The 23,812-nt window shown below is 47.1% G+C and overlaps 1 protein-coding gene and 1 pseudogene across 2 annotated transcripts; one reads left to right on the plus strand and one right to left on the minus strand.

Moving 5' to 3' along the window:
* Nucleotides 1-1,831: 1,831 nt before the first annotated feature.
* On the minus strand, nt 1,832-4,713 carry LOC308477627 (small ribosomal subunit protein uS7 pseudogene; annotated as a pseudogene). The gene is made up of 3 exons: nt 4,709-4,713; nt 3,000-3,538; nt 1,832-1,837 (listed from the first exon to the last, which is right to left on the minus strand). The product of its transcript is annotated as a small ribosomal subunit protein uS7 pseudogene (transcript).
* Nucleotides 4,714-7,566: 2,853 nt separating this feature from the next.
* NDUFB8 (NADH:ubiquinone oxidoreductase subunit B8) lies at nt 7,567-17,379 on the plus strand. Its single transcript, XM_081005772.1, has 5 exons — nt 7,567-7,728; nt 11,705-11,831; nt 14,139-14,238; nt 15,775-15,930; nt 17,209-17,379. The coding sequence occupies exons 1-5, from the start codon at nt 7,632-7,634 to the stop codon at nt 17,296-17,298; spliced, it is 570 nt and encodes a 189-aa protein (XP_080861898.1). The 5' UTR covers nt 7,567-7,631; the 3' UTR covers nt 17,299-17,379.
* Nucleotides 17,380-23,812: the final 6,433 nt, after the last annotated feature.

Raw genomic sequence — 23,812 nt, forward strand, 5'->3', positions numbered from 1 at the left:
ATGACCCGGAAGCTGTACGCTGGCTCCCTTGGCCAATAAAGCGAGATGAGCGCCGCAACCCCAGAGTCGGCCACAACTGGACCTAACGGTCAGGGGTCCCTTTACTTTTACCCCAAATTATAACAATATTTTTGCCCCGAGTTGATCAGCGGTTGATCAGCTGCATTGCACACTAGTTGAAGTTTCCAAAGAGTCCTCAAAGGCTGTCCCATATAACTTAAGCTCCATGTGATAGGAATTTTATGGTTTTAGATATATGGCAACGTTCATAACCACACGTACATAGATCAGCACAGGAAAGCCAACCTGGAACCATTTTGATTCCTAAACTGAGCAAATGTTTCTCTGCATGGTAAAAATGGAAAAGCCTCCCCATTGTCTCTTCCTTCACAAATCCTGTCTTAATCTGTGTTTGAATAAGGGTGTGAGCCTTATCATTACAAAAGACTGCCAAGGCTCCCCAAGAAATCCAATCAAGTAACCTGCCAGACAGGAAATAAACAAAGCGACAGGAGAAAACAACATGCAAATGTTCTGTTTTAGACCGCCTTATCTGAGGGGTGGTCTTAGGTTACACCCCTTCTGTGATGAATGCATAATGTTTCTGGGGGTGGTCTTGATCTAGAGGATGGGAATTTCAAAAGTCTTTATAAGCCCCTGCAGAGCATTTTGGGGGGCCTCCTCCTCTCCTGCGTGTGAGGGGAGTACCCTGTTGCAACAGATCAATAAAGATCAAGCTTACTAGCTGCTTTGCTTCTCAATATTCTCTGGTTGGCCTCTGTTATTTTCTCCTACCAATAGGGAACCTATGTAAGGACTCTATACGGGCTCTTGGATACCCCATAAGGGAAAAGGGCATATTTTTATTTACAACATCCACAGTATTCCACTCTTAAGGTTACCAGAGGACACTTTACTGCAGCCAAGGTGTAACTCCATCCAATAGTCTTAAGGTCATTGTTGAGACACCAGCCTAAGCTTAATTCTTCCTGTGGTCTGCCCACTCAGAACCACCTAAGCTGTTTTTCTCTCACACCTTATTTAGTTTGGCCAAAGGTGAGTCTCTCCACAGCAGGAAGATTGCCAGGTTGGTGCAGCAGCTACATCTTCTCCTCCCGCTGGGTTTTAAAGTAGATGGTGCAATACTTTGAAACATTCCCTGAGGCAGTTCCATGGAGCCTCCTTCCAGGTCAGCCGACATGAGATTGCAGCTTTGAAAAAGTGGAGAAACTTGCATCTGAGTGGGGATTCATCAGGGATTATGGTGTTACGGAAATATTACAAATATTATGCCTGAATGTATCCTTTCAATATAAAATCATCTCCTTTGCCAGTTCACTCCATTCCAAAGCTATTTTCCCCTTGAAAAAAGGACTCCAGGTAGTTCCCAGAGGTGACAATTGCTGGGCTCACTGTTAGCCAAGGGAAGCCAAATCTCATCACCTGACTCGCCTCAGGCTCCAGACATGCAAAGGAACTTCTATTGTACTTTTGGGTGGTGGGTACTTAAGACAAATTTGTCTATGCTAATCTTATACCTGAGTCTTGCCCTGCCATGTCTGCTTATGCTAATCTTGTACCAAGGACTTGTCTGGACATGTTTGCCAAGGTTAACCCCTCCCCTTTTGTGACATGCCAGTGATGTAGCAATCACGTTATACAAACTGTATTCTGGGATATGGTGGGAAAGTTTTAAAAGTCTTTGTCACCCCATCCTCGGGGTTCAAATTTGCTCTTTGAACCTATTGCGCAATAAACTTTGGTCTACAGCTATTTGCTCCGGTGGGTTGGACTCCTTCCTTTATTCCGCGAGCTGGGTGACTGAGCAGCCTCACACCTAGATTTTTCCATAACAATGGTCTGCAAATGGCTGGCATAGTCCACCACAGCTCACAGAGCTCCACAGTCTGGCTTGGCTGGAGAGTGAGTCTTTCTCTCTGAAGAGGGAACTTCCTCTCCCAAAAAGGTTCCATGCAATATCTGGAGAGACATTTCTTCTGCACGAAGCTTTGCCAAGCCTGTCAACTTGAGGCAGCAAAGTATACTGAAAGCCCTTCTTGCAGTGGGTTGGTCCACATTTCAACAAACATTGGCTGCACCTCGTGGTTCGTGAAGAGAGCTCTTAGCCACAAGTCCCAGTTTAGACGACACCTTGAGTTAAACCAGGGGTCAGCAAGCGGCCCCTGAGCGAACCACTCGGCAAGTCCCCATGCGCTGCGCTAAACCGGCACAGCACGGCATGGGGACTCTCTTCCACTGCTCCAGAAATCGCTTCTGCGCATGCCCAGATGCCGGAAACCGCGTCTGTGCATGTTCGCAGCGCCAGAAATTGCTTCTGCGCATGCCCAGATGCCGAAAATTGCGCCTGCGCAGAAGTGATTTCCGTCTGGGCATGCGCAGAAGCAGTTTCCGGCACCGCGGACATGCGCAGACATGATTTCCTGCATCGCGCTTCACCGGTCTGGCCCACGGAGGATCTCAGTGGGAGTGATCCGGCCCATGCCAACCCCTGAGTTTTGTTTTGTTTTTAAATGAGAATTTATTTGCTTTGGATATCCAGCAGCAGCAGCAGCAGCAGCTCTTAACGGTTGGACTTGGCCACACGCTCCAACTCGTCCTTCTTCTTGATGGCATAATAATAATAATAATAATAATAATAATAATAATAATTTATTTATACCCCGCCCTCCCCAGCCAAGACCGGGCTCAGGGCGGCTAACAACCAATAATAATAAAAAGCTGATTAAAATACAATTTAAAAGAATTAAGATACAACATTAAAACAATTAGGGAGCAATCTCTTCATAGGAGGAGAAAGGAAAAAGAAAGAGGGGGAGGGAATCAAACTGATTCTGAGCCAAAGGCCAGATGGAACAACTCTTACAGGCCCTGCGGAAAGAGATCAGATCCCGCAGGGCCCTGGTCTCAAGAGACAGAGCATTCCACCAGGCCGGAGCCAGTGTTGAGAAGGCCCTGGCTCTGGTTGAAGCTAATCTAACTTCCTTAGGGCCTGGGACCTCTTGAGAGTTGGAGGAACTCTTAGCTGCATTGATCAGCTCATCTGCTATGGTCTTTATGTTGCGGAAGGAAGCTTCACGAGCCCCAGTGCAGAGCCACCAGATAGCCCGATTGACACGACGCAAAGGTGTCACATCAACAGCTTGTCTCCTCACTGTGCCAGCTCCACCAATACGGGTAGAGTCTTCACGAGGGAGAGTCTTCACTGTTGATGATGGCATTCACCAGAACTGGAAGGGGGTTCTCTCCTGTGAGCAGATGGGTGATCTCGAAGGCATGCTTGATGATGCGCCCAGTCATGAGCTTCTTGCCATTGTTGCGTCCGTGCATCATCATTGAGTTAGTGAGGCGCTCAACGATAGGACACTGGGCTTTCCGGAAGCGCTTGGCAGCATAGCGCCCAGCACTGTGTGGCAAATACTTGGCGTATTTCTCCTTCACTGCAATGTAATCCTGCAAGGAGATGTCACTGATCTGCACATCACCTGTACTCCATTTCCCAAACTGAAGGAATGGGTTTCTGTGCAGTCAGTTTAAAACTGACTCAACCCCCCCCCCCTCTTTTCTTGTTTCTACAAGAGAGCACTCTAAAATTCATAAAACTTGAGCTGTTGAGCAAATGCATAACAAGGACACAGCTGCATAAACAAACTCTCTCCTTTATCAGTCACGGCAAGGGATGGCCCTGACTGTACCAGTAGAACAGAGAAGACACGTTTGTGCCTTATCTTACGTTCTGACCACAAAAGACGCACAGACCCAAGTCCGGGAACAACGCCAGAGCGTGTTCTCGGAGATGACGACCTCTTCCTCCAAGATAAGAGTAGGAAGAGAAAGATCCTTTTATGGTCAGAAGTACAGGAAGGAATACCCTTTTATGGTTAAGAATACCAGAGCAAGAACATATGTGATGTCAACCTGCGTACATAGGCTGACGTGGTTGGATTCCTGGGGAAGGAGGGAGAGGGTTCCTGGAGGATATGTATACTGCATGTAATCTCTGATTTCTTTGGACTTGCTGTGGACTCACCACGCAAGTGCCTTCTGCTATCAGTGTCATTTGACTTCCTTCCTCCTGTCCCGGAGCAATGCAGACCCAATCGGTAAACTCTAATAAGGCTACAAAACAGCTTGATATCAGGGGTCTCAGCCACAGCAGGGGCTGTCTCCCAGTCAGTCATTATGGAGGCGCTTCGCTCTCCTCCCTGCGCCCCGCTCGCTCACAGGTAGAAAAGGGCCACGCGCGGGGCTACCCAGAGTCTTATGTCGACCCCTGAGTTAATTCTTGGCAGGGCAGTAAGAAGGACCAGGGGGGAGCAAGGTGGCTCTGAAGTCCACTCTGGGAGCTCCCTCCGTCACACAGCTTTGTCAAGCCAGGTCAAGGTATCTTATGAGAACATGAAGCTCAACATTTGCGTTGCGTATTTTATGTGCTTGCCCTTCTTGCGGCAAGCGACAGGCCTCCCTTTCTGGCTTGTGCCATCTCTTTATTTCTGCCCACCCCTTGCTAAAATATATTTCATTTACTCAGCCATGGTTAGAATAATATTGACTTTAAAAGTTGAAATGGCCATTGATGTAATCTTTCTCTCCATGTGGCAAATTCTAGCAAAAGTTAATGAGAATTTACGGGGCAGAGTTTTATGGGATGGAGGGATCAATTCCAAATAAGATCAATTTTGCATCTCACCTCATTATGCAAATTGCCTTTTTTGGAATGGTATCAATATTATTAAAGTTAATATCCAAATCTAATTGTCTTGTCCTGGCAGAGCTGGGAAAATATAAACAGCTGAAACAGCATGCTTACTTTCAGATATATATATAATATTAGCATGACTGATGCATTATCTTGCATAAGATCAATATTAACATTAATGAAGCCTACATTTTACTTCATTACATAAACTCTGGCGTACTAGTTCTCATTTTTTCTCCCGTTATTCACATCAGACATAATGGGGAATGTCTCTGTAACGATCTCTATTATAAACCTCTGCAGATCAAAACCCATTCCAGATTATTTATCATTAAACCCATTTGCTCTAATGACAACATTAGTTATAAACATACTAATTTAATGAAGACAGTGATAAAACAGGTATACCTACATCTAACTGCTGTTTATTCTCAACACGAATGTGTTGCTTGCTTGCTCTTTCTGTGTCTTCTGCCTTTTTTCTTATTTACAGAACCCTCCCCTGTGCAAGCAGACCTGGAAGACATGCTGCTGCTGGGAACTTTACATTGGCATATTACAGTATCAGGAGGAATATTATGGCTTAACTTTGCATCAGTGTAACCCCACTACCAGAGCAACCTCAACCGTGTGTAGTGATAGTTGGATTCAGAGATGTGTCATGGGAGGAGTACAACCTAGTCAGCAAAACAGTGTAATTTTACCCCGGGCAGAAGAGGTGGTGTATATGTTAACTGTTATGTACTAAAGTTCCTAAAGTTCTCACCCTAGGCCAGCAGGGGATACTGTAGATAGTTTTCACTCAGGTCCACATATGCAAATAAGGGATTGAAAGTGACGTTCAGTGATTGGATAATTACAGAAAATGGTTACTGTTGCATTCTAGTGGAGCTCTATATAAGCAGGCTGGTTGAACCCTTCAGTTCTGTTCTGTTCTGGTCTGTGAATAAACAAGAGCTGTTTGAAGAATCGCTGTGTCGTCTGATATGTTCACCCACAACTTAACATTAACACTCATGTTGAACTCAGCAGACCACCATAAAATACTTCCCCCATCTCCTTCTACCCTGCCTCCGCAACCCCTGTGGATTCTGACTATGTAGCCAGTTACTGCATATTATTATCATCATCATCATCAAGGGGACGCGGGTGGCGTTGTGGGTTAAACCACAGAGCCTAGGGCTTGCCGATAAGAAGGTTGGTGGTTCGAATCCCCACGACGGGGTGAGCTCCCGTTGTTCGGTCCCTGCTCCTGCCAACCTAGCAGTTCGAAAGCACGTCAAAGTGCAAGTAGATAAATAGGTACCACTCTGGAGGGAAGGTAAACGGTGTTTCCGTGTGCTGCTCTGGTTCACCAGAAGTGGCTTAGTCATGCTGGCCACATGACCTGGAAAAACTGTTTGCGGACAAACGCCAGGTCCCTCAGGCTATAGAGCAAGATGAGTGCTGCAACCCCAGAGTCGTCCACGACTGGACCTAACGGTCAGGGGTCCCTTAACCTATTATCATCATCATTACTATTTCAATTTGTATACCCACCCTTTATCAAAAGGGGCCACGAGCTTACCGGGGAGTAAGCCGCGTGGAATTCAATAGGACTTACTATCGAGTAGACAAGCTCAGTCTCCGCAGGAGCCATGCTATAAATTAAATAGCAACGAAACAGCCATGAGGTTTGTTTAAACAAGAAAATAACAGGTTTGGAATTGCCCAAGAAAGATGTTAAATTATTTTTGTATGCCACAATTGCTGCTCGTATTTTGTTAGCTAAAAAGTGGAAAACCCAAGAATTACCATCGATGGAAGAATGGCAGATGAAGATGATGGATTTTTTGGAGCTAGCTGACCTAACCGGAAGAGTCCACGACCAGAAGGAGGAGTATCGGGAAGATTGGATTAAATTTAACGATTACTTAGTTAAATATGTTAAGTTAAATTAACTGAAAACAGCTTGCAGATACTCAATTGGCTTAGGATTTTATTTAAGTTAAGTGATGAATTAATATGTTTAATTTCATAATGTGAAGATCTAAGGATGTTAATGTTTAAAGTTAAATTTTATAAGGACTGTGATTTGGAAAACCGTTAAAAGGATATGCAATGAAATTCAAGCGAGGAAGTCACTTAACAATGTTAATAAGCAAAATAAAAAAAATCCTTCCAGTAGCACCTTTAAGACCAACTAAGTTAGTTCTTGGTATGAGCTTTCGTGTGCAAGCACACTTCTTCAGATACACGTGTATCTGAAGAAGTGTGCTTGCACACGAAAGCTCATACCAAGAACTAACTTAGTTGGTCTTAAAGGTGCTACTGGAAGGATTTTTTTTTATTTTGATTATGGCAGACCAACACGGCTACCTATCTGTAATGTTAATAAGCGTAATTTTTAATAAGGCTATGATTTATGTTTGTTTGTTTTATGTGTTTGTTTATAATGTTGTGAAAACCAGTAAAAAATTTTTGAAAAATAAATAAATAAAACGCGACAATTAAATTAAACGTTTCGCTTTCAGCTGAGGGAGAGCACGAAGGCCCCGTCGCCCTGTCTCTTGCTTGGGGGGCAAGAGGCCACAGAAGCAACCAGCCCTTAGCCGCGCGTGCGCTGTAAATCGACCCACTGTTCCCCGTGAGGGAAGAGGCCGCTTCCGCCCGGCGGGAGGCGGCGACGGTGCGTGCTTGCGCGCGTGCGCACGCGGAGGAATGGCGTCCAAAGGAAGCGCGGGGCTTAGGTCCTGCGACGCAAAGGCTGGGGGTGATGGGAGCTGTAGTCCAAACGACATCCGGGCAACCAAGGCCGGCATTTAATGCGTCTGTAATGTGCGTGACGGAGCGCGCCGCGCGCCTCCCCCCACCTTAGCTCCGCCCCTTTCCGCCGTCAAAGGTCAGAGTTCCCTTCGGCGCTTGAAGGGCCGCCATGGCGTTCGGCGGCGCCGCTGCTGTCCGGCTGCGGCCTCTCCAGCTGCTGCGGCCGCTGGCGTGGAAAGCGGCGGCTCCGAGCGGCGCCCGTGCCGGTCCGTGAGTTGCTGCTGCTGCCGCCGCCTCCGCCGCTTCCCATGGGGTGGTGCAGAGAGGGGAGGTGGGGAGGTCACCTTCCCCTCAGGCAGGCGGTTGTGGGGGTCAACATCCCTTGGGGGGGGGTCACTGCCCCACAGGTGGGGGTCACCTTTCCCTCAGGTGCGGGGGCCACTTTCTCAAGTGGAGGGGTCACTTTCCTTCAAGGTTCAGTGACTGTCAGATGGGGGGGGGGTCGCTTCTCCACAGGTAAGGGGGGTCACTACCCCAGGTGGGGGGATTACATTCCCCTAAAGTAGGGGGAGTCTCCTTCCCCTCAGGTTTGGGGGCCACTTTCTCAAATGGAGGGGTCACCTTCCTTCAAGGTTCAGTGACTATCAGATTGGGGGGGGGTCAGCATCCCTTCAGATGGGGGGGTCCCTTCTCCACAGGTGAGGGGGGTCACTACCTCAGGTGGGGGGATTACATTCCCCTAAAGTAGGGGGAGTCTCCTTCCCCTCAGGTTTGGGGGCCACTTTCTCTTTTTAAAAAAAAACAATATTTATTAAAGTTTCAAAGGAAAAAAAGATCACATTAATAAAAAAAAGTAACAATAAAAAAGAAAAATACAAAGTAGAAAAAAAGAAAGAAAAAACAGTTAAAAACAATTCCATCTTTTCCTCACTTCTTTTACGTTTACTTGTTTCCCGGACCTCCTCATACCTCCCTCTTTTGTATTCTAATTCAATTGTTAATCCAACAATTCCTTTCCCTCCTTTTTACTCCTAATCCTTAGTCTTGATATATTGTAACGTTAGATTTTTACATATTAAAAACCAATTTTTCCATATTCTTTTGTACCCATACAGCTAGAAACCCCTTAACTTCAATCCAACATCATTCTAACATTCATTAATTTTACAATATTTCTGTAAATAGTCTTTAAATTTCTTCCAATCATCTTCCACCGACTCTTCTCCCTGGTCACGGATTCTGCCAGTCATTTCTGCCAATTCCATATAGTCCATTAATTTCATCTGCCATTCCTCCAGTGTGGGTAAATCTTGTGTCTTCCAATGCTTTGCAATGAGTATTCTTGCTGCTGTTGTAGCATACATAAAGAAATTTCTCAAATGGAGGGGTCACCTTCCTTCAAGGTTCAATGACTGTCAGATGGGGGGGTCACCTTAGGTGGGGAGTCACCTTCCTCTCAGGTGGGGGTTACCATGTTCTAAGGTGGGCAGGTCAGTGACTACCAGGTGGGGGGGGGTGAGCATCTCCTCACACAAGGGGTTCACTTCTGTACAGGTGGGGGTCACATTCCCCTGAAGTAGGGGGAGTCACCTTCCTCTCAGGTGGGGTTTACCATGCTCTAAGGTAGACAGGTCATTGACTACCAGGTGGGGGGTCAGCATCCCCTCAAACAGGGGGTTCACTTCTCCACAGGTGGGGGGGTCACATTCCCCTGAAGTAGGGGGAGTCACCTTCCCCTCAGGTGGAGGTCACCATGCTCTAAGGTGGGAGGTCAACATCCCCTCACTTCTCCACAGGTGGGGGCCATCTCAAGTTGGGGGGGTTACTTTCCCCTCAGGTGTGGAGGTCCCCTTCCTCTTCACTTGGGGGTCCATTGAGCTGGGAGGAAGTTGAGGCTGCGCTGGACCTACGGGTGCCACCAAACACCTGTTTTCTGTGTTTGTAAGAACTTGGTTGCTTAGTGAGGTAGCGCCTACCACTTTGGACCTCCCTGCCTATTGATCCCAAGTAGACATCTTCACTGCACTCTTTTGGCACCTGCTTAAAAAGACATTCCTGTTTAGGGGAAGCCTACCTAGGTGCTTAGAGGATTGAGATGGTTTCTAACCTGTTTCAGTGTTTTAATTTTTTGTACATTTCAAGGTTCTCGGTTTTAGCGTCTCTGCTTTGAGGGTTGTTGTTGTTGTTTTACCATCAAGTGGTGTATGAAATAGAAGAAATGGAAAGAGCAGCCTGCTGGATCAGGCCATTGGTCCTTCTTGTCCAGCATCCTGTTCTCCCAGGGGCTGACCAGGTACCTGTGGGGAACCAGCAAGCAGGAACTGAGCACCAGAGCAAAATCCCACACTCATGGTTTCCAGCAACTGGAATTTGGAAACATTCACTGCCTCCATGTGCTGGGGGCAAAGCCATTAATAGCCCTCTCCTCCTCCATTAATTTGTCTAATCCATTCTGGTTGATGTCCCCCTCTTGCCTCCTGTGGGAGCGAGTTCCACAGTTTGACTATATGCTGCATGAAGAAGAGCTTCCTTTTACCTGTCACTCCATAGCTCAGTTGATATGGGACAGCTGCATGGTGCTGATTACACCAAGATTGCAGGTTCGATCCCCATATGGGATAACTGCATATTCCTGCCATTACAGGGGGTTGAACTTGATAATCCTCAGGATCCCTTCCAACTCTACGATTCTATGAATCCTCCAACGGTGGCTGCAGTCCTTTTGCATGCTGGCTTTGGGAGACAGCTCCATGAAGACACAGTGCCTTTATCACTGAGTAAAAGAGAGTGGGAAAGGGCTGTGGCTTGATTTTCATTGTTTTCTAGTTTTCTTTTTGTGCTGTGAATTTAGTGGGGCTTCATTCCTGAATGCCTGTGACCAGAGGGTCCCGGGTCCCAGGTTAGAATTCCCTGTTCAGTGGCACCGAGGATGATGGTGGCTTTAAAAAGAGAGAGAAAAAAAACCAAAGCTAGCTCCTGCCAGCACAATATCTGGGCTATTCACGTCTTCTCAATTTTCTCTGTGGCTTCTGTCATCTTCATCACCATCGTCACTTTTAATTTGCATACCGCCGTTCTGTGTTGCTATACACAAGGCAGCTTACAAGCTGAAGTGGCAACAAAATATGCAAGAAAGGTCACACGCCTTACAACGATCCAATACAAATAAGTCATAATTTTAAAATGACTTAAAATAAACATGTAAAATAAAGAATATTCAGTAATCCATCAGCCTGTAATACACAATAAAATTCAGCTCTCAAAATATCAGCCAATAATGATTAAAGAGAAATTTACTCTCAACAGTTACAATAACCATTACTAAATTATAATCAATAAAAATAGCAAGTCATAAAATACCACGATACATTAAACTATGTAAAAAAGATTGACTTGAACAACAAGGTCACATAACATTTGAAATTATTAAAGGAATCCCCCCCCCCGACTCCTTCCTTCCTTCCTTCCTTCCTTCCTTCCTTCCTTCCTCTCTCTCTCTCTCTCTCTCTCACACACACACAGAGAGAGAGAGAGAGAGAGAGAGAGAGCCTTCGCAGTTACTTCTGCTATTCTTAAAGCTGTGGCCTGGGAGAGGCTTTTCTAGGGTACCTTCATGCCAAACCTCCACACCCCCACCCTTATTGATTAGACTCGTCTGGTCATTCCACCCCTCGCCCCCTAGCTGCCGCTGCGCTTTATGCAGAACGTTGTGCTCTTTCTGCATAAAGGGCAGGGATTTGTGCTTTTGGATCTCTTTGCTTTAGCTCTCATTTTGAATGGCAGGTGGTGACTGAGGATGGAACCGCCTGTGATTCTAGACTACATGCAGGGCTGCTGGAAACACACCCATGTTGGGGTTGTTTCTGCAGATTTTCCTGTGTTATGTGAGCTCGCTGTGTGTTCCCCTACACTCGCTCCACATCATTGATTGTCACAGAGGTAAGAAAAAATGCAGGGAAGTGACACTACTAGATCTGGCAAAAGTATTAGATTGTGAAGGGGGAGAACATTGACATTTTCAGTGGCAACCCCACTAGTTTTGCCGTGAGGTGAGAGTGCTGCTGAACACAGCTGTACACTTATTTCCTTAACTGCGAATTCAAAGCTTCCTTCAATGCAGGCCTAAATGAATTCAGCTTTTTGTTCTACAGCACTGTACTGTTCCTTCTCTGAACAATGTATTCTTTGTAAGCTGCTATTTCCCCCTGTAGCCTTGGGCTTAACTTGCATTTCTTCCTCTAGCTTCGGACACGCCAAAAGACCTGCTGCCTGGGCCTTACCCCAAAACTCCGGAGGAACGGGCAGCTGCGGCAAAAAAGTACAACATGAGACTGGAGGACTATGAACCTTATCCAGATGATGGCATGGGGTGAGGTATACTTGACTCAAAGATTGGGTGATGTGGGGAGCTGGGATTGTGAAAAGCATATGTCTCTCCTGGTGTTGTTTGCAGGCACTTGGGTAAAATAAAGTTAATATTCATGCTTTTTGACCCCCAGCAATAACAGATGGTTTTCATGAAGTTCAGTCAATGGGAATCCAACCACACCATCTTGGGAACCCCTTGGACTTTGCAAGGCCAGCCACAAAGGAAGGGACAATTTTAAGCACATATTCAGGTCAATACTGTCTCTCTCAGCGTGAGCCACATTTGAGATATTTGTTCATCTTGACATCAACTCAGTGACTTGGGTTATTAGTCCGGTTTTTACCAAGGAGTAATGAAAACTAGGGAAATGAACCTGCATTAGCAACATGAGGTCAGGGCAGCGCCTCAGGATTTTAAAATAGGGAAAATTCCTACCCTATCCAAACCCACTTGAGAATGTTAAAAGGTAAAGGGACCCCTGACAATTAAGTCCAGTCGCAAACAACTCTGGGGTTGTGGCGCTCCTCTCATTTTAAATGACGAGGGAGCCGGCGTTTGTCCGCTTCCACAGACAGTGTTTCCAGGTCATGTGGCCAGCATGACTAAGCCGCTTCTGGCGAAACCAGAGCAGCACATGGAAACGCTGTTCACCTTTCCGCCGGAGAGGTACCTATTTATCTACTTGCACTGTGTGCTTTTGAACTGCTAGGTTGGCAGGAGCTGGGACCAAGCAACGGGAGCTCACCCCGTCGCAGGGATTCAAACCACCAACCTTTCGATTGGCAAGCCCAAGCGGCACAGTGGTTTAACCCACAGCGTCACCCACGTCCCTGTGTTGAAAATGTTAGTAGTGTGGGTGGCGCTGTGGGTTAAACGACAGAGCCTAAGACTTGCTGATCAGAAGGTCGGCGGTTCGAATTCCCGCCACGGGGTGAGCTCCCGTTGCTCGGTCCCTCTTCTGCCAACCTAGCAGTTCGAAAGCATATCAAAGTGCAAGTAGATAAATAGGTACCGCTCCGGCGGGAAAATAAATGGCATTTCCGTGCGCTGCTCTGGTTCGCCAGACGCAGCTTAGTCATGCTGGCCACATGACCCGGAAGCTGTACGCCGTCTCCCTCGGCCAGTAAAGCGAGATGAGCGCCGCAACCCCGTCGGTCACAACTGGACCTAATGGTCAGGGGTACCTTTACCTTAAACTACTGCTTTAGAATTACAGTCTACACTGTGGGGAATCCATAACTGATAGGGAAGCTTAGATTTGAAGTGAAGGCAGGAATCCAAATGCAACAGGGGTTCTCAACTGGTTTGGGCCAATGAATATATTGGGTAATTCTGAGCAAATCCTGGGGTGCCAGTTGCAAAATGGTTGCTCTGGGGGTGCGGGTGACAGAACACCAAATGTTTGCCATATCTAGAAAGAGACAGGAATGCAAAATGACGTGGGCATCCCCTTTCCACCAACAGAAAAAAGGTACCTACGTCAACCACTTCTGCATTCACTCACAGAGAGCAGTTCTTTGCACGCCTTCTGTTTTCAGAACGGAAGGGAGGGTTGATGTCCAATCATGGCATCCAATGAAATGTGGGCATGTTTAAGGGGACCTGTTCAGTGTAAGAGATGCTGAGCCAATACACACAAGTACTGAGCAGGAAGGGCAAATAGGCCCTCATGCATTGCTGATTTGGAGGGCAATATTTACAGAAACCTTTTTAACAGACTCCATAGATACCCAGGGGGTCAGGTTGGTGACTGCTGAAATACAACAACATTAAGTCTAAAGTTTTTAAATGTAAGTAAACAATTCCATGTTAATGTTGTCCTTCTGTAGTATGAAGCTCTTCAAGACTCATAATTGAGAAACATTGGCCTAATTCATGGAGGATCCTCTCCCTTAGCTCACATTTGTAATAATATTAAAGTGGCACTAGCTGCCACTGTGACATAAACTCCCTCTCTCTCCCCTCCTTCCTGATTGGAATTTGGATCTTTTCTAACCCTGTGTTACATATTTTTAATTAAATACACAACTCCGAGTGGGTTTTGTTTCCATGACTTAGTGGTATATCACACTATATCCCACAGAACCTGCAAACTAGGAAAACTGGGAAATGGTAAAACACAGGCATATTGCTTTTTACAGGATGAAATGGCTGAGTATTTTTTAATGCATAAACCTAGAGTACTCAGATCTTTATAGGATGCTTTACCTGCTGTCTCTTCTGCTCTTGTGTTACTGTTCTTGTAAGCATTTTTCTGTTTGTCTAGTGCAATGGATTTATGGTGACTTCCTTATATACTTTTCATAGTTACGGTGACTATCCCAAGCTTCCTGACCGATCCCAGCATGAGAGAGATCCTTATTATCAGTGGGACCATCCTGAGTTAAGGCGTAACTACGGCGAGACCGTAAGGATGATAGTTTTTTGTGTTCCATTTCTGTGATTTCAGTTTGCAGTCCATATTTATCTGGGTTAGGGAGAGTATCACCGAGTTGAGACTTTTTACTGAATCACATTCTGATGCTTCCAAGCTCAAAAGATCTTCCTGTTTTTGAATTTACTTAGTGTACACACATTGACACTTTAGAATCCAAGTTTTGAGTATGAAAATGATAATTGTATGTGTTTTAAAAATAGATTCTGACCTTGCAGATATTTTGCTTTCTGATTGCAGTGTATGAAGTCACTCAGTGTCATCAATACTTGTGGTGCTTTGAAATGTAACACAAACTGAGCAGGTCCTTTTCCTAAGAACTTAGTCTAAACATGGATAGGGAGGGAGGGGATGGGAAGGTTCTGGTATTAAGGGCTAAGCAGAAGCAACTGAAGTTATAGGCACATAGGATGTGTTTTCTCCTGGAAACACAGATTTAACAAGGGAGGGCAAATATTAGAGAGAGATCTTTATCAGTGGCTTGAAGACTAATAAGAGAAGGTGCATGCATTCAGGGGGATGATGTCACCTAGACATCATCCAGACTTCCTGCATTGCAGGGGGTTGGACTTAGATGATCCTTGGGTCCCTTCCAGCTCTATGATTCTATGACGTAAACAGCATCAAGGCTGAATGGATGGCTCTGTTTCAGGGAGCAGGAGGTCTCTAAGCAGATCAGCGCAACAGACTTGGAGGAGTGAAGATCACAGGCGAGAGTACCGTATTTTCCGGCGTATAAGACGACTGGGCGTATAAGATGAACCCCCAACTTTTCCAGTTAAAATATAGAGTTTGGGATATACTCGCCATATAAGACTACTCCTCTTCCAACGCACACCAAATAAAAATTTAAAAAACCAGTCTCCAGTCCGGCTCGGAAATCCACTCCACTTCCCAGTGGCCGGGGCTTCTGGGGCCAATTTTCAAGCGTATTTCTGCTTCATCTAGAGAGCTTGGTGTCCTCTGATTTAATTTGTTGTCTTTTTATCCTTTGGTGGGGAGTTGCTGCCGGAGCTGTTGCTGTAGCCGGCGTATAAAACGGCCCCCGAATTTTGAGAAGATTTTCTTGGGTTAAAAAGTAGTCTTATACGCCAGAAAATACAGTATATTAAGATACAAAATAGGAAATTTCATCATAGGATGATGTCTCATCACTGCAGAGTCCCTTATTTGCAGAAGAAATCAGTTTTTTTTTTGTTGTTTTTTGTGGGGGAAGCAAAACAAGACTGGAAGGGGACCATGCGAGGAAACTGGGTGATCCACCCCCCCTTCCTGGTTTTTTACTGGGTCTTCACAGCTAACTTTGTTTGCTTGTCACATCAGTTCAAGGGGAAGATTTATTCCTGCCATGTGAACTAGTTCATGTCTAAGCTCCCCCATAGACAACCCCTGGTTCATAGTATTAGCAGTAAACTGTGTGAAGCCCTCTCTCATCTCCATAATAACCCCAAGATAACTCGCAGGTGGTGTTGGCCATATATAACCACACCTCCCCTTTGTTTTGACCAGCTGCATTGGCATTTTGATATGTTCATCCGGAACCGGGTTGACACATCTCCCACTCTCGTGCCCCGGAACACAATGTTTAAGTACCTCTTCGGCTTCATTGGCTTCATGGTCTCCATGTTTCTTCTGGGCGAGATATTTCCATCCTACCAGCCTGTGGTGAGTTACAAGTCAGCCTTTTTGAATATCTGGCTGTGAGAGCCCTCTAAAGTTCATACCTAGACTCCAGTGCCCCATATCATCTGGGGGGGGGGGGGGACCACTTTCTGTCTTTTGTTAAAATATTTGGGGAACCTCAGGCTAGGGAGTCATCTGTGCTCCTCAGGACTCTCCCTAAGCTATGCCCCTCTCCCCAAGCCACACTTTCTATTGCCCAGCTGGAATGTGTCATTGAACTGTGATCGTGCCTCTGGTTTGCCTACATAGAAGAGGGGTGGGGTGTAAAGCTTGTGAGTTATTATTAATATTATTTATTAAGTTTGTATATCGCCCTATACCCACAGGTGTATTCCAGCATGTGGCTGGAATGTAATCTGCTGTAGCAAAGTCAGAGTTGCAGCCCTGGATGGATCCCCATAAATAATAATAATAATAATAATAATAATAATAATAATAATAATTTATTATTTGTACCCTGCCCATCTGGCTGGGTTTCCCCAGCCACTCTGGGCGGCTTCCACAGAGACCAAAAGTACACTAAAATATCACACATTAAAAACTTCTCTGAAAAGGGCTGCCTTAAGATGTCTTCTGAATGTCAGGTAGTTGTTTATCACTTTGACATCTGATGGGAGGGTGTTCCACAGGGCGGGTGCCACTACTGAGAAGGCCCTCTGCCTGGTTCCCTGTAGCTTTGCTTCTCGCAGTGAGGGAACCGCCAGAAGGCCCTCGGCGCTGTACCTCAGCGTCTGGGCAGAACAGTGGGGGTGGAGACGCTCCTTCAGGTATACTGGGCCGAGGCCGTTTAGGGCTTTAAAGGTTGACACCAACACTTTGAATTGTGCTCGGAAACGTACTGGGAGCCAATGTAGGTCTTTCAAGACCGGTGTTATGTGGTCTTGGCGGCCGCCCCCAGTCACCAGTCTAGCTGCCGCGTTCTGGATTAGTTGTAGTTTCCGGGTCACCTTCAAAGGTAGCCCCATAAAGAAATGGTGGCCCTGAAAACAAACTATCCTTGAACCTTGAACTTGGTCTACAAGGATTGGGTTCTTACTGCTCACAATAGATTGTTTGGCAGGTGATAATCTGTCTTAAGTGAGAAATGCCACATGCAGGTGGCCTTGTGAGCAAACGAAAAGTGGGGGACATGGTCAGATTCAGCATGTGGGTTGGCAGGTATTTTGTTGCTTTGAAAGGGCTCACTTGGGCCTCTTGGTTCTGTACTCTATAAACATGTAGTGTGATGAGTTAATTCTCGCTGTCTCCTGTTCTCTACAGGGCCCAAAGCAATTTCCCTACGGTGACCTGCATGTGGCACGAGGTGGGGATCCCAGCGAAACACCTGTGGTGAAGCACTATGAGATATAAGGATGGCTGGAACTGCAACTCCTCTTTTATCCTCTCTGATCAGGATTATCTATAAAACAAACTGTACACCACTCTTCTCAAGATCCTGGTGTGGTGTTGTTTTTTTATGGGGGGGGGGGGAAGGACAGGAGGGCACAACCATGAAAGCCTCTACTTAGTTATTTCTGATTTGTATGAGTATGTTGTACAGTGGGCCATGTGGACTTAGCATAAAGGTAAAGGGACCCCTGACCATTAGGTCCAGTCGTGACCGACTCTGGGGTTGCAGCGCTCATCTCGCTTTATTGGCCGAGGGAGCCGGCATGTGGTCATGTGGCCAGCATGACTAAGCCGCTTCTGTCGAACCAGAGCAGTGCACGGAAACGCAGCTGACCTTACCGCCTGAGCGGTACCTATTTATCTACTTGCACTTTGACGTCCTTTCGAACTGCTAGGTTGGCAGCAGCAGGGACTGAGCAATGGGAGCTCACCCCGTCGTGGGGATTTGAACCACCGACCTTCTGATCGGCAAGTCCTAGGCTCTGTGGTTTAACCCACAGCGCCACCCACGTCGCTCTAAAACCTAAAGAGAGTTCTTTTAGGCGTAACCTTGTTTCCTTCAGAACCTTTTGCGTCATGTGAGAATCGGCACACAAAGTAAGATCAATACAGCATGACTCAGAAATATTGTAAAGTAAAAACAAATGAGCACCAATATTCTGACAAACATCCAGGTTATTCAGTAAGTAGCACTGCACCAGCTTATTTTTGAATGAGGGGCAAACAGTCAGCAAAATAAAATAAGACAACCTCACCTACTGTGTGGTTGGCTTGTCAGGCTAAGGCCTGGGTTCAAGTGCCCATTCCGACATAAAATTAACTCTTGCCAGTCACAGCCTGAGCTATGTGTCTGGGCTTTTGTGAAAGATGAGGAGGAGGACAGTTATATATGCAGCTTTGAGCAGTGAGATATAAATGTGATAATAGATAAAATTGTCTTCTATTTAAAAATCCATTGATCCACAGTAAAGAAACATTTATCATTATTATTTATTAAATTTGTATATTGCCCACAAGATAAAATCAGAATATAAAACCACTAAATACATAATCAAAAACAACCCAGTAACCTCCCCTCCACCACCACTTGTACAGCGCCAGCAAAGAGTACCAGACTGCAATGACGGAAAATCAAAAAAGGTGACTTCAAAAAGAAAGCTTTTCCTTGCCCTTCATCAAAACCTAGCTATCAACTCACAAGGAATTGTCACAGAAATCTATAGATCACAAGTTGCTACCAAAAAATATCCCCTCAGGGCTGAAACAAGCAGAACCAAATGAGAACTCTCACCATGTGTAAGAAATAAAAAAAGGCCAGCACCAGTAATAAAAACAAACAGAGTATTGAAGAATAAATGAAGGAGTAGAGGAGGTACACACAAGCCTGCAGCAAAGTTAACAGTGGATAAACCCTTGGAATGAGTGTGAGAATAGGGGCATTGCATAAATAGAATACCTCTATTTTTATATCCCGGAGGCTATACAATGCAATACAATTGGGTGAAGGGAAATTCTAATTTTCTTTCTCTGGGTTACTTGGCACCAAGCCAAAGAAAATGATCCTTTGCATAGTGGTATGTGTTCAGTCCGAGTGCATTTTAAAGATCCCTTTATAAAGATGTCTCGCCCCAGCGGCATGAGCAGATCAGTTCAACAACAAAGCTTGCTGTAATAACGAAACAGCATTCCACCAACATTGCTGCAGTGCTGCTTAACAACAACCCGGCGATGTAGTCCGCTCCTTGATGCGAATGAGCACTTTGACTAAATTTAGCCCCCGGCATATGGAGGGGGGTGGGAGCAGCTGCGATGCCATGAGAGTGTCAGAGAGAATGCTCCCACTTCCCCCTCCCCACGTAATTGTAAGGGGGAAGGGGGTGGAGAATACAGGACCTTGCCAGAAAAGGCAGTGACTGTTAAGACTGCAGAGGATCAGGCTGCTCAGATACAGATAGCACTGGGATCTTAATGCCTTCCTGAGAGTAAGCACCAGTGGATACAATGGGACATACAAAGCATTTGTAGGCTGAGATGCACCAGGAGAGGTGCAGAGGGAATCCGGGTGCAAGAAAGTGACAGAACGAGCAGAGTGGGAAGGTTGATGGGTGCAACTCTCTTTTGCTTCCTCCCCAGCCAAATCAAGCAGTTGGTTACGAAGCCTCATGCTCCATTGGCTTGCATGCAGACTGGTTGTACTTTTAAACGTTCACAAACACAAAACCCGGTGTTTTGATGCCAATTTGTTTTTCAACCTGGGAATCGCCACGCAGGAGCACCCTGCAACATTTAGCGGCTGGCCCTGCTTGCCTCGTGCTCTGCTTTTCAGAGACGAGAGCTGCCTCTTACGTAGCCAAGGCTGCAACAGTTGGACGCAAGAGGGAGGTAACCAGGGTAACCCCGATGTTTCCAGAAGTGCAAAAAATGGGAGGTGGGAGGGGAAACTGCAAGAAGCACCCAGAACAGCCTGATGAATAAGCTAGGGGGGCAGGGGGTATGAAAGCCAGTTGGGAATGGAATAGAGTAGCTTGGGGAGAAAAATAAATGAAGAGATGCATAGATTTAAAGTTGTCGTTTAGTTGTGTCCGACTCTTCGTAACCCCATGGACCAGAGCACGCCAGGCACTCCGTCTTCCACTGCCTCCCGCAGTTTGGTCAAACTCATGCTGGTAGCTTTGAGAACACTGTCCAGCCATCTCATCCACTGTCGTCCCCTTCTCCTTGTGCCCTCCATCTTTCCCAACATCAGGGTCTTTTCCAGGGAGTCTTCTCATGAGGTGACCAACATATTGGAGTCTCAGCTTCAGGATCTGTCCTTCTAGTGAGCACTCAGGGCTGATTTCCTTCAGAATGGATAGGTGTGATCTTGCAGTCCATGGGACTCTCAAGAGTCTCCAGATATAAAGTAAGGTAAAGGTAAAGGGACCCCTGACCATTAGGTCCAGTCGTGGCCGACTCTGGGGTTGCGGCACTCATCTCGCTTTATTGGCCGAGGGAGCCGGCGTACAGCTTCCGGGTCATATGGCCAGCATGACTAAGCTGCTTCTGGCGAACCAGAGCAGCGCATGGAAACGCCGTTTACCTTCCCGCCGGAGCGGTACCTATTTATCTACTTGCACTTTGACGTGCTTTTGAACTGCTAGGTTGGCAGGAGCAGGGACTGAGCAACGGGAGCTCACCCCGTCGCAGGGATTTGAACCGCCAACCTTCTGATCGGCAAGCCCTAGGCTCGGTGGTTTAACCCACAGCGCCACCCGCGTCCCTTGAAGCCATCTAGATTGCACTAAAAAACCCAAAGTACAGGCAACCTATTCGTCACCACCCGGTATGGCAGTAGGAAAAAATACTGCAATTCCTGCACTGCTAATAGCAATCTGAGGACAGCTGTCTTTGGGACATTGGGAGTGTATGCTTTTCGCATTCACAAACACAAGCCACTCCCTCCCCCTGTCAGGTGTCCCTCCCTGGAAATATGCTCTTTTGAGCTGGGATCCACTCTTCTGCCAAGGGGCAGGGCAGCTTCCGTCAAACTCTGCCCTTGTGCACTGTGGCTAACCCACCAGGAGCTGCGGTACTGTTAGGAAAAGAAGCAGCAGTGAAGCCCGGACGCCCCAACTTTCTCCAGCTCGGTAGTGCTGGAGACTGAAGAAACAACACAGCTACACCTTCCCAGTCTTGGTGGTGCTGCCTGGAAAAGAAAATGGGGGTGGGAAATGCAACCACAAAGCTTGTTTAGGACCAGCAAAGCTGCTGAGAACTTAAAACCGAGGGCTGCTGTGATGTGAGTGAAACAACAATTGCAGTATCTCAATTTAGGTGAGCGCCGCAGCCACTGCGATAGTTTTATCCTGCTCCCAGACCCTCCAAGTGTCCCTGTTTTCCAGGGACAGTCCCAGATTTACAGAAGCCATCCCTGTTTCTGATTTGATCCCAGAATGTCCTGTTTTTCCTTAAAGGTAATGGTAAAGGGACCCTTGACCATTAGGTCCAGTCGTGACCGACTCTGGGGTTGCGGCGCTCATCTCGCTTTACTGGCCGAGGGAGCTGGCATACAGCTTTTGTGGCCAGCATGACTAAGCCGCTTCTGGCGAACCAGAGCAGCACATGGAAACGCCGTTTACCTTCCCTCCGGAGCAGTATCTATTTATCTCCTTGCACTTTGACGTGCTTTCGAACTGCTAGGTTGACAGGAGCAGGGATCGAGCAACAGGAGCTCACCCCGTCACGGGGATTCGAACTGCCGACCTTCTGATCTGCAAGCCCTAGGCTCTGTGGTTTAACCCGCAGCACCACCCGTGTCCCAATTTTCATTGGAGAAATGTTGGAGGGCATGGAGTTATGCGACCCTACCAAGCCAAGGAGATAAGTAACTATACAATCTTTAGAAGGCATCTGAAGGTAGCCCTGTATAGGGAAGTTTTAAAACGTTTAATGGTGTATTATGTTTTTATAGATGTCAGGAGCTGCCCAGAGTAGCTGCAACAACCCAATCAGATGGGTGGGGAATAATAATTAGAAGAAGAATGGAATAGAATGTCTCTATTTTCATTGGAGAAATGTTGGAGGGTATCTTAGAATCGTAGAGCTGTAAGGGACCATGATGGTCATCGAGTCCAACCCCCAGCAATGCAGGAATCATTCACCCAACAGTGGGGTTCAAACCCACAACCCTGAGATTAAGAGTCTCATGCGCTACCAACTGAGCTATTGCAGCTTATGACAAGAGAAGGTGCCAACTAACACAAGGGGTTGACTCTGCGCCAGCTACTTTGGGTAGTCCCAGCATGCCTTGCTTGCAAAGCCTTCTCTCCGAAGAGCACTCAGCCTTGCTCCTATATCCAAGTGGGGGCAACTTTGAGCGTGCCCTGTTTGCTGCGCTGTGCCATTCCCATGCAGCCATACACACACACACACACACACACACACACACACACACACACACCTCCACACAGAGCCAGCTGTGTGTGAGAGCATGTCACTTCCCTTCTAGAGGGCAAAATGCCTCGAGGAGAACATGGCGCCCGAAGCCTCGATTGCTGTGGGTACATTTGATGGAGTCAGAGGGGGCTCGATTGTTTAGCGGGATGGGGTTTGTAAAGGCACTTGCTTTGAGTATAATACTTGCACTAACTTCTATTGAGGGAACAGTGTGAGTCCCCGCAAAGTCCTTTCTCGAAGTGTCTTTGAAGCCAAGAACCCATTGAAAGGAAGAAAGCCCTGAAGAGGGGATTAGTTTGTTCAGCAGCTGTGAATTTCAGTGGGAGGTTGATGAACTCCAAAGTCTTTGTTTAATTTCTTCCCTCTTGTAAATGGCCCTGCTGGAGGGAAGAGACCCACAGGACTAAAACAAGGAAGAATCCGAGCAGCGGGGCGCTGTGTACCCGCCACAAGGACTTTTCCCAAACACTTTCGGGAAAAGGTGTTGTTGAAGAGAGCCAGTGGGGATTAGCATGTGAAATGGACTTTCCATTGACTCCGCCGTGGGGAGGGAGAAAGGCAGTTGGGTGTCTTGGTTATTGGACTTTTGTTCCCTCGCGTCACCCTCCTCTCGAGGCCTGCTAAAGAGGTTTTGATTGGGAGGCAGCTGGGTCTGTGTTGTCTCGCTCGAGATGTGGCCACCTGGGAAGCCCAATGTAAATATTTCTCCTCTCAGGAATGCACCTTCATTAAGGAGAAATGAATATGGGGAAGCATCCAATATGCGAGGACAATGGCCCGCTGCCTCGGCCGCTGGGAAGCCTGTTGCTCCGGCCGACCCCGGGCTGGCCCTGCACTGCTGTGAGGGGTCAACGCACTCTGCAGCTGTGTTGCACCGGCATATGTGGCGCAGAAAGGAGCCTTCGGCCGAGTTCCCAGAGACCCGCCTGCTTGGGCACCCGCCTGGAGGGAAACCGTCCTGCGCTTTGCCAACAGGTGTCACTCTGCTGAATGGCACGGCTTGGAAGGCCGCAGCCCCCAAGTGCCAATTGTGTGGGGAAGAATGCCGGCCGTGAAAGAGGGGGCCCCCGTGGACCAGACCGGGCTGGGCCTTTCTGCTTCCCAACACGGGTGGAAGGGCAGCGTCAGAGAGCTGCTCTCCCAGGTCCCCCCCCCATCCTTGTGCCACCCCCTCCCCGCTTTTGCCTGTCGACTAATTGGCACCGAGACAAGGAAAGGGGAAGAAAACGAGCTTTTCAAGAAGGGGAGGGCGGCGCAGAAAAGTGATCTTTATTTCTCTGGCTCCGCACTCAACGTGCAGCCCCTCTGAGCTTCTCAGGCGTGCTCTTTCTGAGGTGCAAAACGGGGTGGAGAAGGCCATTCTTGGAGAGGAAGCACGCAGGTCTACAAAAAAACAGGCCCAGCCTTGCTTCTTCAGATAATTTGTGAACATTCTCCACAAAAATGAAAGGGCCTGTGCACTTCAAGTTCACCTGTCCTCCCCCTGGAGTTGCTGCTTTACTCCCGCCGCAGTAAAAATGACAGGGGCAAGGGGTGATTC

This window comes from Podarcis pityusensis, assembly GCF_964106645.2.
Source record: "Podarcis pityusensis genome assembly, chromosome: 5".
NCBI lineage: Eukaryota > Metazoa > Chordata > Lepidosauria > Squamata > Lacertidae > Podarcis > Podarcis pityusensis.